This window comes from Epinephelus lanceolatus, chromosome 3 (assembly GCF_041903045.1).
Source record: "Epinephelus lanceolatus isolate andai-2023 chromosome 3, ASM4190304v1, whole genome shotgun sequence".
NCBI lineage: Eukaryota > Metazoa > Chordata > Actinopteri > Perciformes > Serranidae > Epinephelus > Epinephelus lanceolatus.
In genome coordinates this window covers 49,035,889-49,060,994 of record NC_135736.1, presented here as the reverse complement: position 1 = coordinate 49,060,994, position 25,106 = coordinate 49,035,889, and the positions used below count along the sequence as shown (strand labels likewise).

Below are 25,106 nucleotides of genomic sequence, written 5' to 3'. Positions count from 1 at the left end.
CCAAATTGTTTGATTTTTCACTCAGTTCTTTTAAAAAACGATAACGTACATCGGCAGATATATCGGACAGTGAACATTTAAATTGTCTTTTCCTGTGTTCAAACTGAGGACTTCAGTATAAAACCCTGAAAATGTGGGAACAGTATTTTTCTAATATACAGGTAGATTATTAGATTTTCAAAATAAAAGCATGATCAGCTTAAATCAACTCCAATGCTGTCTTTAAATCATCGGAGGTAAGTTGTGTTTTGTTTTTTATTTTGATTTAGCTACCCGCTACCCGCTTCCAGTCTTTGTGCTAAGCTAACACATCTCTGTTCTGGACACACAGATGATAAAGCGATATCGTCTTGTGTGACTGTGGAGACCAGGACGAGTGTTTTTAAAACAAAAAAAAATAATGTTAGTTGCCGACTTGAGGGAACAAGTTGGTGACTTGTTCAAGCATGGTCGTAACTTGTGCGAACACAGTGCTGATTTGTGCTAACAAGTTAGTGACTGAAAGGAATAGGTTAAGGACTTGTGCGAACAAGTTGGTGACTTTTGTGAACAAGTGACCAACTTGTGCAAACATGTTAGTGACCTGAGAGAACAAGATAGTGACTTAAGGGAACGAGATTTTGATTGGTGTAAAACAAGTTAGGGACTTGAGGGAACAAGATAGTAACTTGTTCAAACAAGTTGGTGACTTGAAGGGACAAGTTTGTGACCTGTGTTAACAAGTGCGTGCGGACAGCCGGCCTGCCTCATACACCTCCCTCGCTTCGTGATGGAGGTAGCCTGGCCGACCGCCCCAAACCCAGGCCCGCGGGAGAAGGGGGCCCGGGAGCCGCCGGCCCTCCCTCTTCCCTCTAATGTTTATATAAACTATATAACGTTTTATACACGATAATAGATGGATTAGCAACCGTTCTACTTCTGACGATGAATAGTTTCCATCCTAGACTTGTGTGGCTTTTTAAATTGTTTTATTTAAGGTGTAAAAAAAAAGAGAGAACATGATACCACGATATCATACCGTCACCGTATCCCCCCAAAATAATACTGTGATACTGATTTTAGGCCACACCGCCCAGCCCTACTTAGACTTAACAATGAACTGATAATAATGTGGTGGTCAAAGGTCAGTGTGACCTCACAAAACGTTTTGGCCAATTCACACCCTAATTATAAAAAAAAACTTGAGACAAATGTTTAACAGGATAAAATAATGAAGTGATAACATTTAATATCCAAAAGGTCAAAGGTCAACTTGACTGTGACATCATCATGTTTTAACGTCATATCTCAGGAACAGAAGGGGAGACATTTGGTCAGATACTGAATTGGTGACTCTAATCTTGTAACTGTGCTGATTGTATAGATCTGATGCATCGTCGTACCTCAATGCTTCATTTTTACATCCATCACACATGAATAATTTAAAAAGAAGAATTAGATTTCAGTCAACATTTTATTTATTAGTTCGAGGGACAGTCAGGAAAAACAAACTGATAAATCCACTCTGTCGTGTTTCAGTGTCAGACAGTCGTCTCGCACTGCGACCGCTCAGCTCGGCATCCACGTCTTCATCGTTCTGCCGAGTCTGCAGATCTCCTCGCCGGCATCGACACACATGCAGAATCAGAACACAAAGTGCAAAGTCGACAGTAACTCCATTTGAACAGTAAGCAGTTTCAAACGCTACACAGGATCCATGGAAAGTACATTCGATATTTAGGTTTACAATTGCACAGAACCTCAGAAAAAAATCAAATGAACACTGGATATATTATTTCAAACTTTAAATGAGAAGATTTTCTGCCAGTCAAAGAGCATGCAGGTTATGTGTAGCTGCGATAAGCTGCCCGGCACATCAAACCGACTGCCGCAACAAACTGGAAACCAAGATGCAAATATTTCAGTGTCAGTCGTCTGTAAATGAAGATGTTAAATGTACAGCAGCTCAAATGCAACTCGAGTTAAAGAAGCTGAATCTCAAACTGAAGGTAAGGCTGCGAAGTAGAAAACCCAAAACACTGTTCGTTTACCTGACAAGCTCCCTCTGATATTTCATCAACCTCCGAAAAAGATGGTTTATTATTATTGTGAGCTGCTAATTATCACCAGGCTGACGTGAAAACAGGCGACAAAGTCAGCTGGTTTTTGTTGAGTCTGTAAATGATCCGCAGACCGGACAGAGCAGATTCATCATGATGATTAAAAGTGAATAAAGTGCAAAAAAAGGAGAATAATAGAATGAGCTAATGTTTTTTTTAACTCCTTCCCCAAATCCTGTCCAATCACATCAGTCTGAACTCTCTCGTTCTGTTCACTCCTGTAAAAGCTGCTCAGCGGCACATGAAGCCCAAAAACATCGACTCTGCCAGTGTAAAATTATCCGAATCTTCCACATCATCGGACTCACTGGAGACTTCCACCGACAGAGCGGGTAACTTCTGGTTTAGCGCTCCACTAATAAAATAATTTAATTGTGTGGCTCTTCTTAACTTTCCAAATGTTGGATGGATCAAATCCTGAAAGTGAAGCGAGTCATTTCGCTCAAATAAAAGTATCCACTGATTTACAGAAGTCTCTTTCACAATGTAAGTCTGTGGGGAAGTTTTCTTGGGCTGCAGGGCGTCACGTCATGGACCTGGAATTGTAATTAGACGGTTTAGTTGCTCCGAAAATTGCCTTTAAAGCCCTGCGCTGCTCCTGGGTGCTTCTGCTCGGAGCCCTGCGGGTGTCAGGAGTCATTTTGTTTTAACTTGTGCGCACAAAGACGCCATCTGTGCTCTCAATTTACTAATGAAAAAGGGACATATCTCAACCTCCACGCTGCATCTTCTTGTTTTTGGAGCAGTTTATTCTCCAGCAGGTTCAAACTGACGGCACTGTGGAGTCTGGATCTCAGTTTTGTGCACTGTCGAGAGATTTCTGTCGGTCGCTAGCGCAAAGTCTCCCGTCAGATTTCAGCAAAGTTGAACTCAAAGCGAAAATTTAAAATGAGGACTTTGTTTCCACTCCACGAACTAAGTTTTAGGATCAGTTTATTCTGCCACAGAGCAGGTTTAATAAGACTAACAGCTCATGTGACAGTGTCCTTCACTGTCGAGTCTGGATCTCAGTTTCGTGCACCGTCGAGACAGATCTTTTTTGGTCACTGGCGCAAATTCACGCCTCAAATTTCCCTAAAGTTGAAGCAGAACTGAAATTTAAGAATGGGGACTTTGTTTTGACTCCACACACTTGTCCACAAATTAGTAAAATTTTATCTTAAATTATTTAACACACACAGTTGAGCATGATGTTGCACAATCTGTTTTCCAGTAAAAATAACTGACTAAATAAACTACACGTGTCTCCAAAATCCAAACCAAACTGTCAGTGAACACACCGTCAGAGCTGCTCCTGAGACGAGTCATGGATCAACTGAATATAACTGACAAAAATCAATATAATCTAATTAATCATCCATCAAAAACTCAAATCAATCTCGGGTTCAAGTTTCACCAACATGTGTGCGCTGCTTCCCTCTGGGGCCGTACACATGCTGCGTTTTTTGCGCGCTCAAATCAATTGTTTGAAAAAATTCTCCGATTCCAGTTTCTTAGATGTGAATATTCTCTGGCTGCCTTCGTCCTCTGTGACAGTCAACTGAATCTCTTTGGGTTGTCGATGAAACAAGACACTTGAGGACGTCATCTTGAGCTTTTGGGAAACACTGATCGACACTATTTCTAACGACAGAGCAATTAATCTATTAATCCAGAAAATAGTCGACAGATTCATCGACAGTTGTGACATCACCGCTGTATTAAAACGCCTTTAACTGTACTTCAGACTCCCGTTATATCTCAGAGAGCACACGTTTCTTGTTCGTCCACACAAACTGTCAGGAAATGACTCCTGATGCCCACCGAGCTCCGCAGCGATATATAACACACTCATGTTTTGAAGTTTATGGGCTGAAATACGCAAAACCAGCGAGCAGACGCCTCAGACTGTTGTGGAAATAATCCCCCTCTTCAGGTTTCATATTCAGTGTGAGCGTGTGCAGAGACAGGTCAGTCCTTCCTGTGCAGCAGAGATTGGGCGTCTCATTCCTCCTGCTGTCGTCTCACGACAGCCGCTCGGAGAAAAAAGGAGCTTCTTAAATCAAACTGTGGCCCAACATCAGATTAAGCGTCCAAGCTTAAATCCACTGAGGTCAGCCGGCTTTAACTCAAGACACGAACGTCTGCTGGGAGGAAGATGATGATGACGGACTCTCTGACGGCACAGCAGGAGCGGATGAGGACAGAAGTATAGATCCAGGACGGGCGGATTAATACGCCGACACGTGGCGTGATCAGAGGAGCATCGATGGCGTCAGGCAGGTCGTCGTTCTCACGGAGCTCGGCGTCTGTCAGACGGGGGTCTCTAATGCTCCTGCAGGTTCTGGTCGTGGTTCTGGTTCTGGTCGTGATTCTGGGAAGGGGGCAGCAGGCGGGTGACGTGGCCGATGCCTTTGGTGACGCCCTCCCTGAAGAGCAGCTTGGCGCCCAGACGCAGGTACTCGGGGTGTTTGATGAAGCGGAAGCGAACTACGGCCCTCTCGCCCGTACGCAGCTCATCCTGCAGCAGAGACAGAGGGGACGCCACATGCAGTTACACAAAACAACCACAAGAAGGCGATAGTATGCTTTACATCATCGAGAGGCTGACCTTCCCATCAAGGCACTCCACGGTGGCCGTCTGCCTGACGTTGCCCACGTGCACGGTGACCTGTGAGCCCCGGCGGAAGGTCTTCGCGTGGAAGAGGAGGACGATGGCGGCTTCAAACTGACAGCAGATGGTCGGGTTCATCTTTGGACTGACCATCACCATCCCCTACAACAGCCAATCACATATCACCATCATCGCACACTGACATCACACTGACATCACACTGACATCAGTCATGTTGCCCTCAGGATGAACTGTAATAACCTCTGACTTTTCATCTAGCGCCGCCATCAGGTCAACATTTTAATTTTGTGCAGTCTGGTTTACCCAGGGGTACAAACACATCAGATAGTGAAGATGTGAACGTCTGGAGGTGCGTCAACTTTAAAATGTAGATTTCAGTTGATTTAAACTTAAGGATAAAACAGAAAAACTCACGGAGAATTGACGTAATCTCACTGCTACAAAAGTAACGTGAGGGCGACATCAGTTCAGGGCGCAGCCTTCGAGGGCTGCATCTGAAGACCGACTGAAACACATTGGCGCGACCAAGTTAATTTAATAAGTTCACCTGAAAACATTCCATCAGCCTTAAATATATCAGACGGCAGCGTAATAATAAAAATAAAAATATAAAATGACAAGCTCTGGGTCCATGATTTCCTCCTCAGACCAGACCATCCCATTTCGCTGATGCTGTCTTCAAAGGACGCGGCCAACGTCGACCACGAAGGCCGCGTCCTTTGAAGGCTGCAGCCCCTGAACTGAGACACAGCTAAAGAGTGCAGAGCCAGGGCCAACGTTGTATTTCAGTACCTTCTATACTTTATAATTTATTAATCACACTGTAGCTGTAAAAACATGACTGGTTTTTGCTTTTTCCAGCTGTTGCAGCAGCTGTTTGTTCAGTTAAAGACAGGGCTTAGATATGAAGATTATAAACTGATTTTACAACTAAAAGAAAAACGGTCACAAGGTCGTTTCTTTTAGCTTCTGTTGTTTTCAGTGAGCAGGACATCTGCCCCTTTCTAAGGCAACATGATAAATCTAACAAGCGTTCCAACTACGTCACACATGACGCAGGTCCATTTAGCTAGTGTTTGTATTTATACGAGGGATGCACCGACTGTGAAACTTTCATGAGCCTTTATACTGTAAATAATAATATCTCATAATTCCCTCTCTAATATCTATTTTATGTCGCTGTGAAGACACAACAAAACTTAATTTTGCAAGATAACATTTGAACACATCATGAGAACATTGTAATTAACCTTCGCTCAATACTTTTACTGAATGGAGCTCAAATGCATCATAATGTAACTCAATGTAACCTCTGTCAGTTAGTTTCAGCCGAGTTAGCTCAGTGACCTGGACGATGAAACACTGGACTGGCTTCCCTCAACGGAGCTGAAGGTCAAAGGACGTACGCCGGACGAAGGAGTCTTGTGTTTTTCATTGAATTTTTCTGAATTCTGTTTTTTATGATTTAAGCAACTTTGACATTAGAAAGAGTTTCTAATCAAGCAATAGATCATTAAAATGTTTACCTATAAGAAGACATTAAAAAATGTAATAAATATAAATTAATTTGATGTGATCCATCACTGCTCAATATTTTGAAAAATAAAAAAGAGCTTCAGTGAAATTACAAAACAAAACTTTTGTAGAATAAACTCCTGCACTGAACTTCATGTCGATCGACAGCTGTCTCGATACAAAAACATCAGATGCTGCCTCTCGACCACCGGAGAAGTGCAGGAGGATGGTCGAGAAAAAGACTGTGGTCAAGCTAACGTTAGCTGTCACTCTCTCAAACCAGCTGAGGCGAGGCCAGTCAGCTGGCTGATTGCATTCACTGCCAAGACATAACTTCTTACACACAGTGTGTGTGGAGGAGCTCCGCCTGCGGTGAAACACCAGAGAGCAGGGGACAGAAGCAGCGTGCACGTAAATGACACCAAAACACTGCGCCATATTTTTTATAACGGCAGGGAAAACAACTTCTACGATATCCCCCGTTATTTTTATAGTCGACCTGGCGGAAGTCAGAGGACCCTACGCTTCACGCTGAAGAAAGGAAGTGACAGATGTTTGTTTTCAGGATTTGATTCCACTCAGACGAGGCTGCGCTGAAGTGTCTCCTCTAACAAGTGCTGATCAGGACCAACAGGATGTGTGCCTGATCTGTTGGTCATAGACCGTCTTAACTTCCTGCCTCTCTGTAACGCAGCTCCATCAGCGTGGAATCACCTCCTACATACATAGTGTCTGCAGGTCATGTGACCTCTGACCTTGCGCAGCAGCGAGCGGTCAAAGTTGCCCAGAGCCAGCGTGGCGGCCTGTCCGGCCCTCAGCACCCTGCAGGCCGAGCGGTTCCTCTGGATGCTGCCCACCTTCAGACGCAGGAAGCGCCCCTCGTCAGTCGGACCGACCACCAGCCTCTCGCCCTCCCTGCACACACCACTGAAACACACACACTTATTGTGATTACTGCAGTACTCTCAGTACAGTTACAGTTACTCCTGTTTTAGCTTCTCTGCACTGGCTCCCTGTAAAATCCAGAATTGAATTTAAAATCCTACTGTTAACTTATAAAGCTCTAAATGGTCAAGCTCCGTCATATCTTAGAGAGCTCATAGTGCCATATTATCCCACCAGAACACTGCGCTCTGAGAACGCAGGGTTACTCGTGGTCCCTAAAGTGTGTCCTGTTACTGCATGTCACTAACTCGGCCATTCTGGATGTCACTAACTCGGCTTCTTCTCCGGAGCCTTTGTGCTCCACTGTCTCTCAGATTAACTCATATCACAGCGGTGCCTGGATAGCGTGACGTGTGTGGTTGTGCTGCTGCCGTGGTCCTGCCAGATGCCTCCTGCTGCTGCTGCCATCATTAGTCATTAGTCATACTTCTACCGTTATTATACACATACAGTCAGGTCCATAATTATTTGGACAATGATACAGTTGTCGTCATTTTGGCTCTGTACACCACCACAATGGGTTTTAAATGAAACAATGAATACCTGCTTAAAGTGCAGACTCTCAGCTTTCATTTAAGGCTTTTTTCAAAAATGTAGTATGAACCGTGTAGGAATGACAACCATTTCTTCACACAGTCCCCCGACTTTAAGGGCTCATAAGTATTTGGACAAACTAACATAATCATCAATTAAACAGTCAGTTTTAATACTTGGTTGCAAATCCTTTACAGTCAATGACTGCCTGAAGTGTTGGACACATAGGCATCATCAGATGCTGGGTTTCTTCCCTGGTGATGCTCTGCCAGCCCTTTACTGCAGCCGTCTGCACTTCCTGCTTGTGTTTTGGGTGTTTTGCCCTCAGTTTTGGCTTCAGCAAGAGAAACGCATGCTCAATTGGATTCAGGTCAGATGATATGACTTGGCCATTGCAGAAGATTCCTTTTCTTTGCCTTAAAAATGTCTTTGGTTGCTTTTGCAATATGCTTCAGGTCAATGTCCATCTGCACTGTGAAGCATCGTCCAATGAGTTTTGAAGCATTTGGTTGAATCTGAGCAGATAATGGTGCCCCAAACACTTCAGCTTTCATCCTGCTGCTCTTCTCAGCAGTCACATCATCAATAAATACAAGAGAACCAGTTCCACTGGCAGCCATACATGGCCATGACATAACAGTACCTCCACCATGCTTCACTGATGAGGTGGTGTGCTTTGGATCATGAGCAGTTCCTTCCCTTCTTCCTTCTCTTGTCTTCCCATCATTCTGGTAGTTGATCTTTGTTTTATCTGTCCATAATATGCTGTTCCACAACTGTACAGGCTTTTTAGATGGTTTTTGACAAACTCTAATCTGGCCTTCCATTTTTAAGGCTAACCAATGGTTTGCATCTTGTGATAAACCCTCTGTATTTATTCTAGTGAAGTCTTGTCTTGCTTACAAGAGCAGCAGGATGAAAGCTGAAGTGTTTGGGGCACCATTATCTGCTCAGATTCAACCAAATGCTTCAAAACTCATTGGACGATGCTTCACAGTGCAGATGGACATTGACCTGAAGCATATTGCAAAAGCAAGCAAAGACATTTTTAAGGCAAAGAAGTGGAATGTTCTGCAATGGCCAAGTCATATCATCTGACCTGAATCCAACTGAGCATGCGTTTCTCTTGCTGAAGCCAAAACTGAGGGCAAAACACCCAAAACACAAGCAGGAAGTGCAGACGGCTGCAGTAAAGGGCTGGCAGAGCATCACCAGGGAAGAAACCCAGCATCTGATGATGCCTATGTGTCCAACACTTCAGGCAGTCATTGACTGTAAAGGATTTGCAACCAAGTATTAAAACTGACTGTTTAATTGATGATTATGTTAGTTTGTCCAAATACTTATGAGCCCTTAAAGCTGGGGGACTGTGTGAAGAAATGGTTGTCATTCCTACATGGTTCATACTACATTTTTGAAAAAAGCCTTAAATGAAAGCTGAGAGTCTGCACTTTAAGCAGGTATTCATTGTTTCATTTAAAACCCATTGTGGTGGTGTACAGAGCCAAAATGACAACAACTGTATCATTGTCCAAATAATTATGGACCTGACTGTATGATTATTGTCACACATGTATACTGCCAGATATTAATATATACTTTCAACATATTGTACCACAGTAGCCAGAACTATAACTATAATATTATTACTTTCATTAATGTTGTTATAAGCTACTGTCATTACCTGCATCTCTCTCTCTGTCTCTCTCTCTCTCTGTCTCATTGTGTTATTCAGATTACTGTTAATTTATTATGCTGATCTGTTCTGTACGACATCTATTGCACGTCTGTCCGTCCTGGAAGAGGGATCCCTCCTCAGTTGCTCTTCCTGAGGTTTCTACCGTTTTTTCCCTGTTAAAGGGTTTTTTTGGGGAGTTTTTCCTGATCAGCTGTGAGGGTCATAAGGACAGAGGGATGTCGTATGCTGTAAAGCCCTGTGAGGCAAATTGTGATTTGTATTATTTACTACGTTGATAACATCATGGGATGTGTTTGATGAGTCTGCCGTAATAACAGGAGTCAAGACTAAATTTTATTTGAGCCACTGATGTGTGTTTTGTTCTCACCTGTACAGAGTTCCTCCCACCACAGTCCCAACATCAGGAACTGAGTAGATCTCATCCACCTGCAAATGCGCGCACACACACACACACACACACACACTTAGGTCAGCAGATCAATATCTTCCTTTCACTCTCGTCTCAAAGCTGCACTTTCCTCAAACAGCTTTGGTGTTTGAAGATTTTCTTTTATACATTTTAATCTAATTTTGGGAAATTAAAATTTTCATTGCAAAGAATTTTGGTTTGATTCTATTATCAAAGTATCGATGATGAATGTGCACGTTATGATTCCCAGGATGCATCAGGAGCATCAGAAAGCTGTACACAGGGCTGGAGAACTCCAACATGGACGTCAGACGGTGAGTGACTCCACTGCACGCATTACAAGTTCATGTAGGGCTGCGAACAGGGTCTGAAATTAACACCCGCCATGTGACGGACACGGGTAGATTTTGTGTTTGGTGAATAAATCTCAGACGGGTCAATGTTTATACCAAAATATGTTGCAACTCTCTGTGGTGTTCTGGTGTCATTTACGGCCCTGCTGCTTCTGTCTGTCTGTCTGTCTGTCTGTGCTGGAGCAACAGGGACTTCATGGTGCATTCAGGTGCAGCTTGTAAACTCTGAAATCTGTAATCAAATTGTTACAAAGTCACACTCACCCACCAGTCTCCTTGGTGGGTGAGTGTTAGAGAGTAGCATCATGACGATGGGTTCATCCCAATATCCCTCCTCGACTCCTCGACTCCTCTATCTTCCATCACTTGACCCGGGAATCAATTGAGACACGCCGTCTTGTAGGAAGTCTAAATTCATCAAATGTGCTCGGAGGAGTTGAAGACAGAGGAGGCTTTAAGCCTCGCGGAAGCCTTTTACCGTCTTCCCTTTACCGGGAAGACAGATAAGAGATTAAACTCAGTGTGTCACCACCAAGTTTTATGTTTGATTTGTTTTCTGATTCATCGAGTTAAAAATCTGAAGATTTTTCTCTTCACGATCTGTTATTTCCCTCTTCTGCTTTTATTATGGAATAGGGATGAGTGTGATTAGCCCTCTAAACGATTAAACGTTCGCCCCCTCGCTAGTCAGCACCAGAAATATTAGCCGGTTAAACCAGTTAGTGTTTTATTCATGTACAAGGCAGCTTAACTGTCATGCAGCCGCCCGCCACTAGTGGGTGCTACAGAGCGGTCAGACAGCAGTCCCCCTCCCTGTGGTAATCCTCCAGTAGTTTTAAACTGGAGAGATGTCCTCTCATAAACCAGCGTTGTTTGGCAGCACTTTGATCTAGAAAATGAATTCAGCAGCAATGAATCTTTTTTGAGACGTCATATTATTTGTTAACTTTAACAGGGTATATGCAGGAATCCTGAGGTTAATTTCAATACCTTTTTAAGACTTTTTTTAAGACCTTCCAAAAAAACCTTAAGACCTCATCACCACTTCAAGCTGTCGTTAGCAGCAACGCATCTTTAACTTACTAAACAGTTGTAGTTTGCAATTAAATTTGGCTATTTATAAAACAAAACAAACAATATAATTACTCATTCTTATTTCATTTATAACGCTACAACCATTTCATTGTATATTGTATATATTTCAGATTGTCTGCTTTACTATTTTATTATTTATTTTTATTTCATTGTCTACTTTAATATTTTATTTTATTTTATTTTATTTTAATGTCTCCTTTAATATTTTATTTTATTTATTTCATTGTCTATTTTAGTATTTTATTTATATCTTCATCTTCATCTTTATCTCGTTTCCATTCATGCTGTATTTCTATTTCTACTTTGCACGGAGCATTGGAACAAAAACAATTTCCCCCCCCAGGATTAATAAAGTATTTTGAATCTGAATCTGAATCTAAATCTATGGAGCACAAACATACAACAGAACTCAGATAAGATGAGAAGGATTTTTTATTGTCTTTTGTTCCTCTGTTTGGTGCCTGGATGTGCACCATACGTGCACGGCCCCGAGTGGCAGTCTGAATGTGCCTATCTACACATCGTTGTTTGTAATAGTCGCAAGGAGGAAAATAAATTATACATTTATGCATACTTTTTGTCAAAGCTTGAATGCCAAGAAAATTGAATACTTCATAAAATCGCGATTAAGACTTTTTAATGGCCTTAATTTTCCGACATTTGATTTATCAACTTTTAATACTTTTTAGGACCCCGTGGACACCCTGTTTAAGTGAGTTGTTGTCAGATGATGTGCAGGTTCACATTCATAACGCACGGCACAAAGTGTCTCGTACTTCAGCAGCAGTTAAAATCCAACATGGCTGTTGAGGATTGTGATTAAAGGCTTCAAAGGGCTCTGAATGCACACAATATGTTTTGGGACAATGTTTCAGATACAATAAATTGTGATAAATTTTGACTGTTTTCTGAGCGTTTTCCTTTTTTAAACTAGTTAACTAGTCTTAATTAAAATTTTAGTTTAGTTGACAGGAACATCTGTATTATGGATACAATCAAAGTCAGAGAGTCTGTCTGAAAGACAGAAACACTTTTACATCAGTGGCCATCACTTCCATTCAGTCACACTGAGGCTGATCATTCCTGAGCGTCAGGATGAGTTGATGAGTTACAGAATTTTGATTTTCCTTATTGGCCTAATAAATTATTTCCAGTGTTCAAAATAATGAACTCACAATCAGAATATCAATAAATACAGATGCAAATAGTGAATAAATCATATAAAGACATTGTGTGACTCTGAGCAGGACACAGGACAGATTATAAATACAGAACACAGGTGATTGTTAGACAGAGAGGAAACACTGCTGCTCTGTTCCCGAGAACTGGATCATTATATATGTAAATGTAACATTATGTGTGTTCAGCAACAAACTTCCTTAAAAGTTTCTACAGCTGTTAATAAAGCCTCCTGACAACTGATCCAGCTGTAATCAGCTGCCGCCGTCACTAGAAACGGACGTCGCTTCTCGTTACGCTTCTGAGGAGAAGACATCTCATTTCTCTAAAGACATATTTCCTTGTTTCTTCTCTCCCCGTGTCCTACGAGGGTGGAGCGAAGAGATGAGGAAGAGATGCAAGTGAGGGAAAGGTGGATGCGAGATTCAGGTTTTGAGATGAACCCATAGAGTGATGCTAAATGTGTGTGTGTGTGTGTGTGTGTGTGTGTGTGTCTGTGTGTTCACCTGGAACTCGGTGAGTTGCTGCATCAGCTCCTCCTGCTCCTTGCTGTTGCTCAGTGGAGGGAGGATGTTCAGGAAAACCTTGAGAAGGTCAAGACTTTCTCCAGACACACTGGACAGTGTGAAGATGGGCGTGATGCTGCACACAAATACACACACACACACACACACACACAATGGAAACTTTAGTCGCACTGACAGATGTGACATAGTTTCACTCGAATCTAATAAAAAAGGTTTCTTCCCTTTTTACTGTCGTATTCACGATATTTGTGCAGACTGAGCGACCTGCTGCAGTAGTATCAGTAGTATTTGTACTCACCCTGCAGACTGTGTGAACTGCTGCGCGGCGGTCACAGCGTCGTCGGGGTTGGACACCACCATGGGCACCTTGTTGCAGCCCGGCTGCTTCAGGACTCGCTCCAGCTGTCGGACGGTCCTCTCCACGGTGCCCCGGGAGCACAGGTCCACTTTACTGACCACGATGAAGATGGGAACTTTCAGCGCCATGGCGAGGCCCAGGTGCTCTCGGGTTGTACCGGCTGGACGGAGGAGAGTGGGAACACTGTGAGCATTCTGACATCAAAATAAAACACTTCATTACCCATAAATCATCAGGCGGGCTCCAGGAGAGACGCAAACACTACGGTAACAGTGTTTTTAATTTTCTATCTGTGATATTGTTGTTGTTTTTTAACCAAGAGTTTCAGCTGGTTGCAATCTGCAATCCTCACCAGGTTCCACTAAATCCTCCCTCATAAATCCACCACATGGCCCGGCGCCTCATCAGGTGCTGTGAAGACTTCACTGGCGCTGCTTCAGTCGTCACTACCACTTCCACTCTGTTCATTATCGGCCACTTCAGTTACATCAGAGCTGTCTTAAACATAATCCTCCTCCTGATCTTCACCTCTCTTCCTCATAGTTCCTGTTTTGAGTCACAACTGCAGAGTTTTTAAACTATTCATTTTACCTCCGCTCACTAACTTTCCCTCACAGTTCAGCTCCTGACTAATCACGGATGTTGCGTTCATAAACGTGAGCATGTAGCAGGCTGATACCGAAACAAACGAATTACAGGAAAGCCGAAACTTTTCTGAATCACATGTCAGGGATCTCATAGTTTAAATGCTGTCATTCAAAATGTTTCAGTATGTGAGAGAGACACAGTTCAAAATGAAAAGTAAGGTTTCAATGTGTTTAATGTAAAAAGAAAACTAAATCTCATCACTGTCATAAAGGCTGTTTATTATTATAATTCTTCAGTCTGTCCAATGATTGTAAACAGTCGTTGGGTCGGTCAGGCTGGAGAAATTTTCGTGATAATGTGACCGAAAAGACCCATCAAATCTGAATTTAAGACAATTTCAGACTTTTTAAGGCCTTAAGAAAACTTAATTTAAGATAATTTAAGACTTTTTAGGACCCGTAGACACCCTGCACGTAGAGGGAGCTTGTGCACCATCAGTGGGACACATACCACAGTTTGAGAACCAGTGCATTTGACAAAACATCTGAAGACGCTGACTTGACTGTCACTTTTGGCTGCAGCCCTCATTGCTTAGGTGTTAATATTATCATCTCATCTCATGAGCATAACTGTGTAAGAATTAGGATAAGAATGAACAATCGAACAGTTTGCAGGTCTGTAAACAAGAAAGAGAACAACGCTGCGTCATTGTGAAATGTTAATGATATGGATTTGTCCACTGTTTACAAAAAACATCCAAACTTTGTGATGTCGTTACAAAACCAAAACCAGCCGTGACTCTCTGAACGTGTCGGCTCTCATCTTAACTCAGACCTCTGCTGACCTCTGGTGGTGACTTGTTGTTTTTAATGTCTCCTCCAGCACTGACAGCAGAGAACATTTTCATTTTGCTTCAAGAAATCATTTAGAAAAAAACTTCATGATTCCATATTTGGGAAAAAAATTACAAAGATGTTTAACAACAAATGACACTGATGTTCCTGTGTGTCAGGTGTTTGTGGAGGATGCTGCAGATCAATCTGATCGATCAGATCAATCAGCAGGACTGCTTTGTGATAACAATGGATGAACAGAACTAGTCAACTAACTGATTAGTTGATTGACAGACAATTAATTGTAACTAAGGATGCAAGATATTGGATTTTTTGCTGATATCCGATATGCAGATATATAACAACTTATTTGGCCAATAACCGATGTTGATATATCCACTTTTTCCCACCTAATTTTAGTGACCATCAAGTCTCTTCTGTAATGAAATTAACATTGTATTATACATGTATAATCTTACCATGACGGCCCACCAGCAGGTGGAGACATGAAATATAATACTTTTCATTCATTGTGCACAATAAGAAAAAGCATGTTGGCCGATTCTGAGTTCATTTTAAAGCACACAAGCTGTAAATGTTCTGATGTTGTTGCTTCCTGTGTGTTACCGTGTGGCTGCAGCTCACCGATGCCGGTGTTGGCGCTCACCACCAGCATGGCGAAGTCAGGGCAGTAGCTGGTGAGGCCGAAGATGGTGGTCTTCAGGTACTTGTGGTGTCCAGCCAGATCGATGAAGGTGATCATCTTGGAGGAGCTCTCACAGATCTCCTCAGCTGTCCGAGACTCGCTGTAGTTCACAACCTGCACCGGCCCACAGACTGTTAGCAGATAATCCTAAAACTGTCGGCACCAGTCTCATAAAGATATATCGATCAGAGAGGATATCGGATACTTAAAGGTCCAGTTTATCTATGAGTTCAATCAGGTATTAACCCATCTATCTATCCATTAATCTATCTATCTATCTATCTATCTATCTATCTACCTACCTACCTATCCATCCACCCGTCCACCCACCTACCTATCTGTCAACCTATCATTCTATCATCTATCCATACATCCATCCATCCATCTGTCTAGTTTGTGAAATCTTCCATGAAAGAAAACATGTAAGAATCTGAATCATTAATCAAGAAAACCATCGACTGTCACATGTAACTGAGGCTATCATCGTCTCACCTCTCCTTTGCTGTTGAAGCCGAGGATCTCGAAGCTGATGCTGGAGGTGCGTCCTGTCTGGATCTCGTGCAGATGTCTGAAGAGGTTGAGCCTCGCTCGGCCTCGCCCGTTGTCGAGCTCGCCCTGCGTCAGGACGCCCAGTAGGGTCGACTTCCCCGAATCCACGTTTCCCAGAACCGCCACCCGCAGGTCCAGGAACTGTCCCAAAACATGACAGAGGAGTGGGATCATAGCCTCTAACATAAGCCTGTTGGAAGAAGATCTGCTGCTGCCTGCTGTCGCGCTAAATTTAAGGTGAGTTACATCATGTTGTGTCTGTGTCTTATTATATTGTCTTCTGTTTGTGTCTTGGGGCGTTTTCAAACCTGTGTTGTTTCGTCCTGTTGAATCGGACTCAGGTTTGCACCACCTCACTGAGACCTTTCAGATGAGTTCTGGAGCAAAGACTGTACAGAGGAAGTGGCTGGTTTGTGGGCGACCGTTTTGATGCTTTTTTCCATTCACCACGCCTCCTCACCACACCTACCTGCCGCCGCCTTTCCACTCGCCATTTCCTGCTCCTGCCGGTCCTCCACACACACCTCACAGGGCTAACACCACTCACCTGTGGATCATTACCCCCGTCACTATAAAGACGCTTCACAGACACTACTTGCCAGATTGTTCTTCACCTCATGCAAGACTTAACAGCGTTTGTCTCCAGACTGCTTCCTCGGAATTATTTCTGCCCGTCTCTGACTCAACTGCTTTGTCTGATCCCCGGTAAACCACTCTGCCTTCTGTCTTCGACCCCAAGCTCTGCTTCTGCCCGCCTGGTTCCTGTTTGTCTGTGGCTTTCTGCAAAGAGAGTCGCCCAACTTTCAAACATCAACCAACGGCCCAGTCACCTGTGATCTTCTGAGCTGTGGTTTGCTTCATTGTGCAACAAGACACCTCGTCTTTGAGTGTGCACTGCAAATTCCACATTTCAATGCTGCTGTCAAGCTCTCCTCTGTCCACAGCCAGCTTTGCATCGGAGAGACTGCGTTCTCAGTGAGTACTTCTGTTGTTGGAATCTCAGAACTCCTGACGTCGCTCTCTGCCTGCCTCCTCTCGTTAGCATCACACGGATGGCAGAACCGTCACCTGCGTGCTGCTACAGCGTTCCACGTGGAGAGCTGTGGACTGATTCTGTTCCCCTGGGAACTCTGAAACTAAACAATGACTCTTTCTGTTGCCTCACCAGTCTTCAAGGCGAAACAAGTCTGTCCCCCCATTCTGGGATCGTACCTTTCATACAGAACACGGAGGTGGCTTAATGGCAAGGCATTTCCGTCTTGAACAGTCAACGTAAAAGGGGCTTCTGTGTAATTGTATTAAATAACCATGATCTCAAAATTGACCACAACAATCATGATTATGATTTTTGCCATAATCGAGCAGACCTACCCCGACACATCCAACCAATAAGAGGAGAGAACGTTCTCACCTGGCTTTCAGTTCGATTCATCTGCATATTCAAACAAACTTAAGGTTCAAACATCCTAAACACAGAGAGCAGGAAGCAGGCCCCGCAGGATGGACTCTCACCTGCTGATCATCGGGAACTTTTCGGACGAGGACTTCTGCTATTTTACGAGTGTTTCTGTCCGAGTCGTAGTCCACCTCCCTCTCTCGGAGGAGAGTGATGTCGGCACCGACTCTGATGAGACACAGAGGAGACAAACCTGGTCAGACAAAGTAAAATTCAAAGCACAGCGCTGCATTCAGCTCACACAAGGTTCATTTCTCAAATAAAAATCTACTTGTGATCTGAAAAGTGCATGAGGTAAATCCTCCATCACAGTAAACAAATCATTGGCTGCTTTTTTTGGCAGTTACGTTACTGACATGTGGTAATGTGGTAGAGAAGAGGAACTTTCCACATAAATTTTTCAGATGAGTTTTGACTCATCAGTGGTGATATGGATTGCTGAATCAGGTGACCTACTTCTCTGCCATCCTCTTCAAGGTCTTGAGCGAGGCCTTCATGTCGGCCTCGGTCAGGCCAACCAGCAGGCCGTTGTCCTCCACTCCGATCTGGTACACGGCCTCACCGCGGCCCTCCTGCAGACGCCACTTCAGCTGCGTGGCCAGATGCTCAAAGCGATACTGAGTGGGGTTAACCAGCTTTAGCTACGACAGGAGCAGACACAGAGGAAGAGAGACATGATGGTTCAGCAGGTAAATATCTGCACAGTTCAAACAGAACACGACACAAACTGGAACCTTAACTTTTAATTCTAATCTTTAGGATAACGACACATTTCAACAATAAACTTCACTGTTAGAGCCTGGATGATATACACTGCTCAAAAAAGGAAGGTCACAGTCTAACACCAGGTGCAATGGAGAGGCAAAAGCAAGACAAGCCCCAAACAGGAAATGGTTTTACATGTGGTGTCCACAGACAGTTGCTCTCTCCTTATCCTTCCTGACTGATTCTTCTCTAGTTTGGTCTTCTGCTAGTGTCCTTGGCACTACTGGTAGCATGAGGCGCTACCTGCAGCCCAATCAGGTTGATACCAGGCACCAGGAGACCGGCCGTTACACCAGGAGAGCTGGACAGGGCCGTAGAAGGGCATCAACCCAGCAGCAGGACCGCTATCTGCTCCTTTGTGTGAGGAGGAACAGGAGGAGCACTGCCAGAGCCCTACAACATGACCTCCAGCAGGCTACTGGTGTGCATGTTTCTGACTACACTGTCAGAAACAGACTCCGTGAGGGTGGCATGAGGGCCCCACGTCCTCTAGTGGGACCTGTGCTCACAGTCCAGCACCGTGCAGCTCCATCATTCACAGATCCTTGGAGGGTCACACAGCACATCTGGGACATTATGTATCCGGGCATCTGACACCACCAAGTACCAGGTCAGACAGTCCAGGAGCTCACTGATGCCCTGATCCAGGTCTGGGAGGAGATCCATCCTCAGACTCATCAGGAGCCCAGCTGTTGTCAGGAGGTCATACATGCAGGCGGGGGCCAAACACTACTGAGTCACATGATGAGTTGGATCAGCTGTGATTTCATTATTTTACTTGATTTTCGGTGTGATTTTGAGTCCAGCCCTCAGTGTGTTGATGATTTTGGTTTCCACTGACCGTTGTTACGTCATTTTGATCTCAACACATTAAACAATGTGCATCAGTAAAGATTCTACACTTGAATTATTTGTTCATCCAGATGTGATGTGTGATTTAAGTGTTCCCTTAATTATTTTCAGCATTAATCATGTGGGACTGTTTTCTCCATATATTGATCGAATAATTGTATCAATAAATTATCAGAAAATAGTAAAGACCTCCCGTTATATTTCAGCCTGAGACAACATAAAATGTGTTGTGCCTCCAGTTCAGAGTTTGTCCACCAGTCAGCACTGATGAGTTTATTTTTAAACAGTAAAATGTCCCGCTCACCTCATATGTTCATCATAATTCTCTGATATCCAAATGTAAAGGACTCTTATCTTTTTTTATTGTTATGTTTTTAAGTTGAAATAAATATATAAATGTATAATTTAAAGTAGTGTCAATTTTTTTTGAAACCCTAAAATATTATTATTGGTGTTTTCCATAAATATCCAGTGTCATTCTGGCTATAAACTGTACCTATGAAAAAATAAGTTAAAAAAATAAAAATTAAAAACTAGTAATATATATTAAAATATAGTAAAACATAAATATGCAAATTAAAAAACAAAAACAAAACAAGAATGCTCTGTTGTACATTAAGTTTTTTTCTGATCGACTATTTTTAATTGGAGATGTTTCATGCAGCTGTCGCAGCATTAAACTTGTAATTCTCTGTAACAGTGCTCTCAGTGTTCGATCGCGTTCTTCCTCTAAACTCCAGAGGTGTGTATCAGTCTTGATGAAGATAAGAAAAGTCGATAAAAACAGATGACAGAGGTACAAAGTCTGGTTGTTTTAACAGAGACAGTACTGGGTGAGACTACTGAGACATTTATCAGAGGGCGGCGATCACTGTTGACCGAAACAAGAGACACACTGTGAGCTTAAATCAAATTAAAGTGGTAACAGTAAAAACTGAAGGAATATTTTAAGTAACATTGAGCCGATGGTTTGCAGGACTCGTTAAGTTACATCTAAGACCTATATTTTTTATCACCACACAGGATGGATGTTATACCTGTTTCATCGTCAGTGTGATTTAACTAGAATCACCGCCCCCTGGTTGTATGACTCCGCCCACCAGTCCACCCTGTGGTTGTATGACTCCGCCCACCAGTCCAGTGTCTCTGACAGTCTCCATCCATGTCAGTGAAAACATGGATGCTTCACACACAGAAGATCTATACAATCAGCACAGTTTCAAGATTAGAGTCACCAATTCAGTATCTGACCAAATGTCTCCCCTTCTGTTCCTGAGATATGACGTTAAAACATGATGATGTCACAGTCAAGCTGACCTTTGACCTTTTAACCTTCATTATTTTATCCTCTCAGACATTTGTGCCAAGTTTTGTCATAATTAGTGTATGAATTTTTGAGTTATGGCCAAAAACATGTTGTATGAGGTCACAGTGACCTTTGACCTTTGGCTACAAAATTCTAAACAGTTTGTACTTCAGTCTGGGTGGACGTTTGTGTCAAATTTAAAGAAATTCCCTGAAGATTTTCTTGAGATATCTCATTCTTGAGAACAAAACTGATGCAAGGTCACAGTGACCTTTGACCACCAAAATCTAATCAATTCATTAATGAGTCCAAGTGGACTTTGTGCCAAATTTGAAGCAATTCCAGCAAGGTGTTCTTGAGATCACATTCACATGAATAGGATGGACCAGGTCACAGAGACCTTGACCTTTGACCACAAAAAATCAGTTCATCCTTGACTCAAAGTGGACATTTGTGCCAAACTTGAGGAAATTATTCACAAAGGTGAGATAGATGCATGCTTACAGTGACCTTGACCTTTGACCAGCAAAATCTAATCAGTTCATTGGTGAGTCCAAGTGGACATTTGTGCCAAATTTTAAAAAATTCACTCAAGGTGTTCCAAGATATTGCGTTTACGAGAATGAGACAAATGCACGGTCACAGTGACGTTTGATCTACCACCACTAAGACCTAATTAGTTTGTTGTTGAGTCCAAGTGGACGTTTGTGTCAAACTTGAGGAAACTCCTGCAGGGTGTTCTTGAGATATCACGTTCATGAGAATGAGGCGGATACAAGGTCACAGTGACCTTTGACCACCAAAATCTGATGAGTTCATTGTTGAGTCCAAGTGAACATTTGTGCCAAATTTGAAAAAATTCCTTCGAGGCATTTTTGAGATATCATGTTCATGAGAACGGAATGGAGAGAGGGACATCCGTGAAAACAGGAAAAATTATATATATTTTATTTTTTATATCCACATATTCATTCATTCTCCATAACTGCTTATCCTCTTGAGGGTCGACTTTGCATGTTCTCCCCACTGACACGGGGAGAACATGCAAAGTCCACACAGAGGGGCTCCCCCACCCCAGGGTTCAAACCAGGTTCCTGTGAGGAGACAGTGTTAACCACTACACCACCATGCCACCATGAATTATTATATTATTATACATTCTTCTGGTTGGTGAATGACCCGCTCTACCTCTGAGCCACAACTAATGAAGAGTTAGTTACCTTGTACTCGATGTTTCCTTCTTCAGCCTGGAAACACAGAGAGAAAAGACACATTAATGTCAAACAGGCTGAACTAACCTTTGTACCAGTGCACACTACACACCCAAAGGTCCACCTACTTTAGATCTAATGAAGAGAAATCTTAATGCACTGTAAACCCTGATCCGTCCATGACACAGAATTTTACACAAATGCCCCAGATTATCAAAATGACACAAAAACTCATCACTGCGAGCTTGACATCATTGTTTTTATGGTAAATCAACAATTTTCAGGGTAATTTGACTAAAAGTTATGAAGTTGATTTCACCTTATTAGGTTAAGCCAATAAACATCACCATCATTATGCACTGAACATATTGTGTGTTGGGGCTAAATGGGCGGAGTTTCCCAGCATGCTATGAGACAATGAGTTTAAGGCCATAAGCCAAAGAAAGCCAAAGTGTTGTAAATCACTGGGGTCAGTGTTTCTGTATTCCACCATGTTCTCATAGGTTACAGTTAATGTTGCTGTGAAAGACATTTTGCACCCTGAGTTCAGTCGTATACACAGTTAGTGACGTCCTGCTGTGTGGAAATCAAAGTAATCAAAATGATGTTGTATTGAAGTAAAGACCACTTTCTAATTCTGAATATATTTTTCCTTCGCCGCGCTAGATTATGTACTTAAATTAAAATGGAAAAACTGTTTTCTATATATATATATATATACAGAGAGAGAGAGAGAGAGAACAGTTTTTCCATTAGACTTTTTAAGGACCTGCAGACACCATAGGCATTTCTAGCCCATTTTTGGGGGTGATGAAGAACCCCTAAATTGAATCCCAGCACCCCTAAAATTTGAGAGACTTTTACTGTATGTCCTTTTTTAACAAGCTAGAAAAGTGTCAAAACCATACAGTACTTGGTTGAAACTTAATATTTTAACAACAAAAATAAAGCAGCCCCCCGACTTCTACCACTCAGTACCAACACATTATTATCATTACCAGTCCTCATTTTTGCTGCATTTAATCGTAGGTCACTGTTTATGTTGTTAGGTAGGAGTTAGCTGACGTTTTTTCTAGCCAGGAAACGTTACAGGTGGTCAGTACCACTGTCCTCTGTTTGAACTGGAATGAGAGAAGCTAGCTGTTGTGTCATGTGCATGTGTTAATATTAAAGCCAAGGTGCTACTGACTAGCTAACTGACTGGATGCCCATTAACATTATAACTCCTATTGTGTGTGTGTGTGTGTGTGCATACATTGTTCCATAGCCAGGGTTGCCTCTCTTTTATTATTTTAGTATCATTATTATTATTATTATTATCATTATTATTATTATTTTGTAGATTTCAAACACTTTTCTTTTTTTGAAGTGTATTTTTATTTATGTATTTGTATTATATAATACAGACAAGAAGGAAAAAGGCAGAGACAAACATTGAAAAAGTCAATTACTGTTAATGTGTTAATGTTCCATGTTGTGCATTGCATTTCAAATAAAAGTCCAAAAAATAAGTCCAAGGTCCATTTCTGGTATTTTTGGTACTCACTACAGGGGGCTGGTTACTCCTGAAACATACATTCTGTTTATGTGTATGTTGAGGAGCTGCTGTATCAAAATGAGTTATCCTCCCCAGAAAGTAGGGTTACGATATGTTTCTTTTATGATTCCAATCCATTCCTCTTTTGCTGTGGCTCAGCATTTAAATAACCTTTATCAGATGTGATGGTTTAGTCACAGATTTTCCCAAAAAGTGTTGTGCTTTTCTTTCACAAATGTGGGAATGAAATTGAGTTAAAATGTACAAAACGGTAAAATTTATCTTGCCTGGCCGGGCAGCTCTCTGGGTGCTCAGCACCCCTAAACCTCTGATCCTAGAATCGCCCCTGGCAGACACCCTGTTGATGTGACACCTTGTCGCGCTACACGCATTTCTGACGAGGAGGAAATCTCAACCTGATTTCATTAACTATTCTCCTAATTTAAAGTTTGTTTTAATAAAAGAAACGTTACTTACAATATAATGCTTGACTCTGACGTTTTCCTATATCTACGAGAGGAACTTGTCTGTTCGGCATTCATTTAAATTGCTTTAATGTCTCTGTACAAAACTGTTTACCTTGTAATATTCCAATCCATCTACTACAACTTCATGCAGCTGTAGTTTAAAAAGCGCTGAGTCTGAAGCATAAAATTATAAAGTAAACAGTGCCTCTTGTTGTTGAGGCATATGCCGAATTATTAATCGGTCCCGATTATATCAGGAAATGTGTTCAGTCAACTTCTTCAGCCTTTGTGCTCAAACCTGTCACACAAATTATTTATAATTGTCAAATATTTGAGTGCGCTTCGGCGTGACGTTTCCTGCAGACGACACCGCAGCAGATGGATGTCGGGGCTCACGTATGAAGCCCCGCTCACAGTAACAGATGTCTCCCGCCGTGTTTCAACATGTTGCTGGTGTGTGTGAATTAAATGTGTCGGTGTTTAGACAGAAACTAGCTGGTGTTTGCTGCAGCACCGCTAGCTAGCTGGCTACTTTAGCGGGCTGGATGCCCCGTTAATCCCCGGGCTAAAGAGCGTTAGCTACCTCCGGTGGGAAATACGGTGGTGGTGTTTTGTTGTTCCGGTTGTTCTTTTTATTCCGTCTTTTCCTGCCTCGTTTGCCTCTTCTCGTCCGCGACTTTTTCGACGTTTTCTTCCCGTTATTGCCGGAGCCCTGTCCGTGCCTGAGGTGTCCGGGCGACACTGCACCACTCTCGGTCAAATCCACCATCGCTGAGCTCAGGATGTCACCGGCAGCCCGAAACTTGAGATCACCGGGAGCGGTTTGACGTCACCGGAATAAAATCACATGGATGTAATAATAATTAAAACAAAGCTCCTCTTTCCGACATCGCAGCTACCACAACACACGGCCTGCCTGCACGGAGACCTGCCGCGGAGGATGCTCTCTCCTCAGCATCATCAACACCGTCAGCCCCGCTGCACTATGGCGCCGCACCGCTTCCGGATACGTCTTTCAAAGTAAGTTCACCATAGACTACATTTCAAAGTAAAAGCTCAACACTCGCTGAGGTTTTGTGTTTCGTTTGCTGTGATTTAAAAAACAAACAAACAAAAAAAAAAAAAAACATTTCTAAATCAGCAGCTCCAAAACAAAAAAACTTTGAGTATTCTCTAAATAAATCTTACAGTTAAAAATATCATCATAATTCATAATAACTGTCCCACACCCAAATATATTTGTTTAAATATTATAAGTAAAACAAATAGCATTTAGCATTTTTGCTGAATAAAATTCTAATAAAATAATAGTGAAAAATAAAAATAAAATAAAAATAAAAGTGATTTTTTTTTTTAATTTTATTATAATATATATTTTATTTTATTTTTACATGATTGTCCAGTCCATATGTGTCATTTGGACATGTGTCAGTGTTTATTTTCACTATTTGTATAGTTTACAACTTATGACACTTGACTCTAAGTAGATGTTTTATTTTTATTTAGTTT

General features: G+C 42.3%; 1 protein-coding gene across 1 annotated transcript; it reads right to left on the bottom strand.

Annotated features, from left to right (window-relative positions):
• Positions 1 to 1,434: 1,434 nt before the first annotated feature.
• Positions 1,435 to 24,584, bottom strand: LOC117255648 (GTP-binding protein 2-like). Its single transcript, XM_033624769.2, has 12 exons — positions 24,181 to 24,584; positions 21,603 to 21,629; positions 17,916 to 18,100; positions 17,516 to 17,627; positions 15,947 to 16,144; positions 15,394 to 15,568; positions 13,268 to 13,487; positions 12,949 to 13,084; positions 9,774 to 9,832; positions 6,984 to 7,155; positions 4,690 to 4,854; positions 1,435 to 4,599 (listed from the first exon to the last, which is right to left on the bottom strand). The coding sequence occupies exons 1-12, from the start codon at positions 24,364 to 24,366 to the stop codon at positions 4,405 to 4,407; spliced, it is 1,830 nt and encodes a 609-aa protein (XP_033480660.1). The 5' UTR covers positions 24,367 to 24,584; the 3' UTR covers positions 1,435 to 4,404.
• Between the last annotated feature and the right edge of the window lie 522 nt (positions 24,585 to 25,106).

What these genes read in the sequence shown, in the direction of transcription:
- LOC117255648 (XM_033624769.2), bottom strand. Translation starts at nt 24,366, where the DNA reads ATGGTGGATTTGACCGAGAGTGGTGCAGTGTCGCCCGGACACCTCAGG. An exon ending in AAGGAAACATCGAGTACAAG is followed by an intron (nt 18,101 to 21,602) that starts GTAACTAACTCT and finishes CTCCTGTCGTAG; the next exon opens with CTAAAGCTGGTTAACCCCAC. An exon ending in TGGAGTGCCTTGATGGGAAG is followed by an intron (nt 4,600 to 4,689) that starts GTCAGCCTCTCG and finishes TCTCTGCTGCAG; the next exon opens with GATGAGCTGCGTACGGGCGA.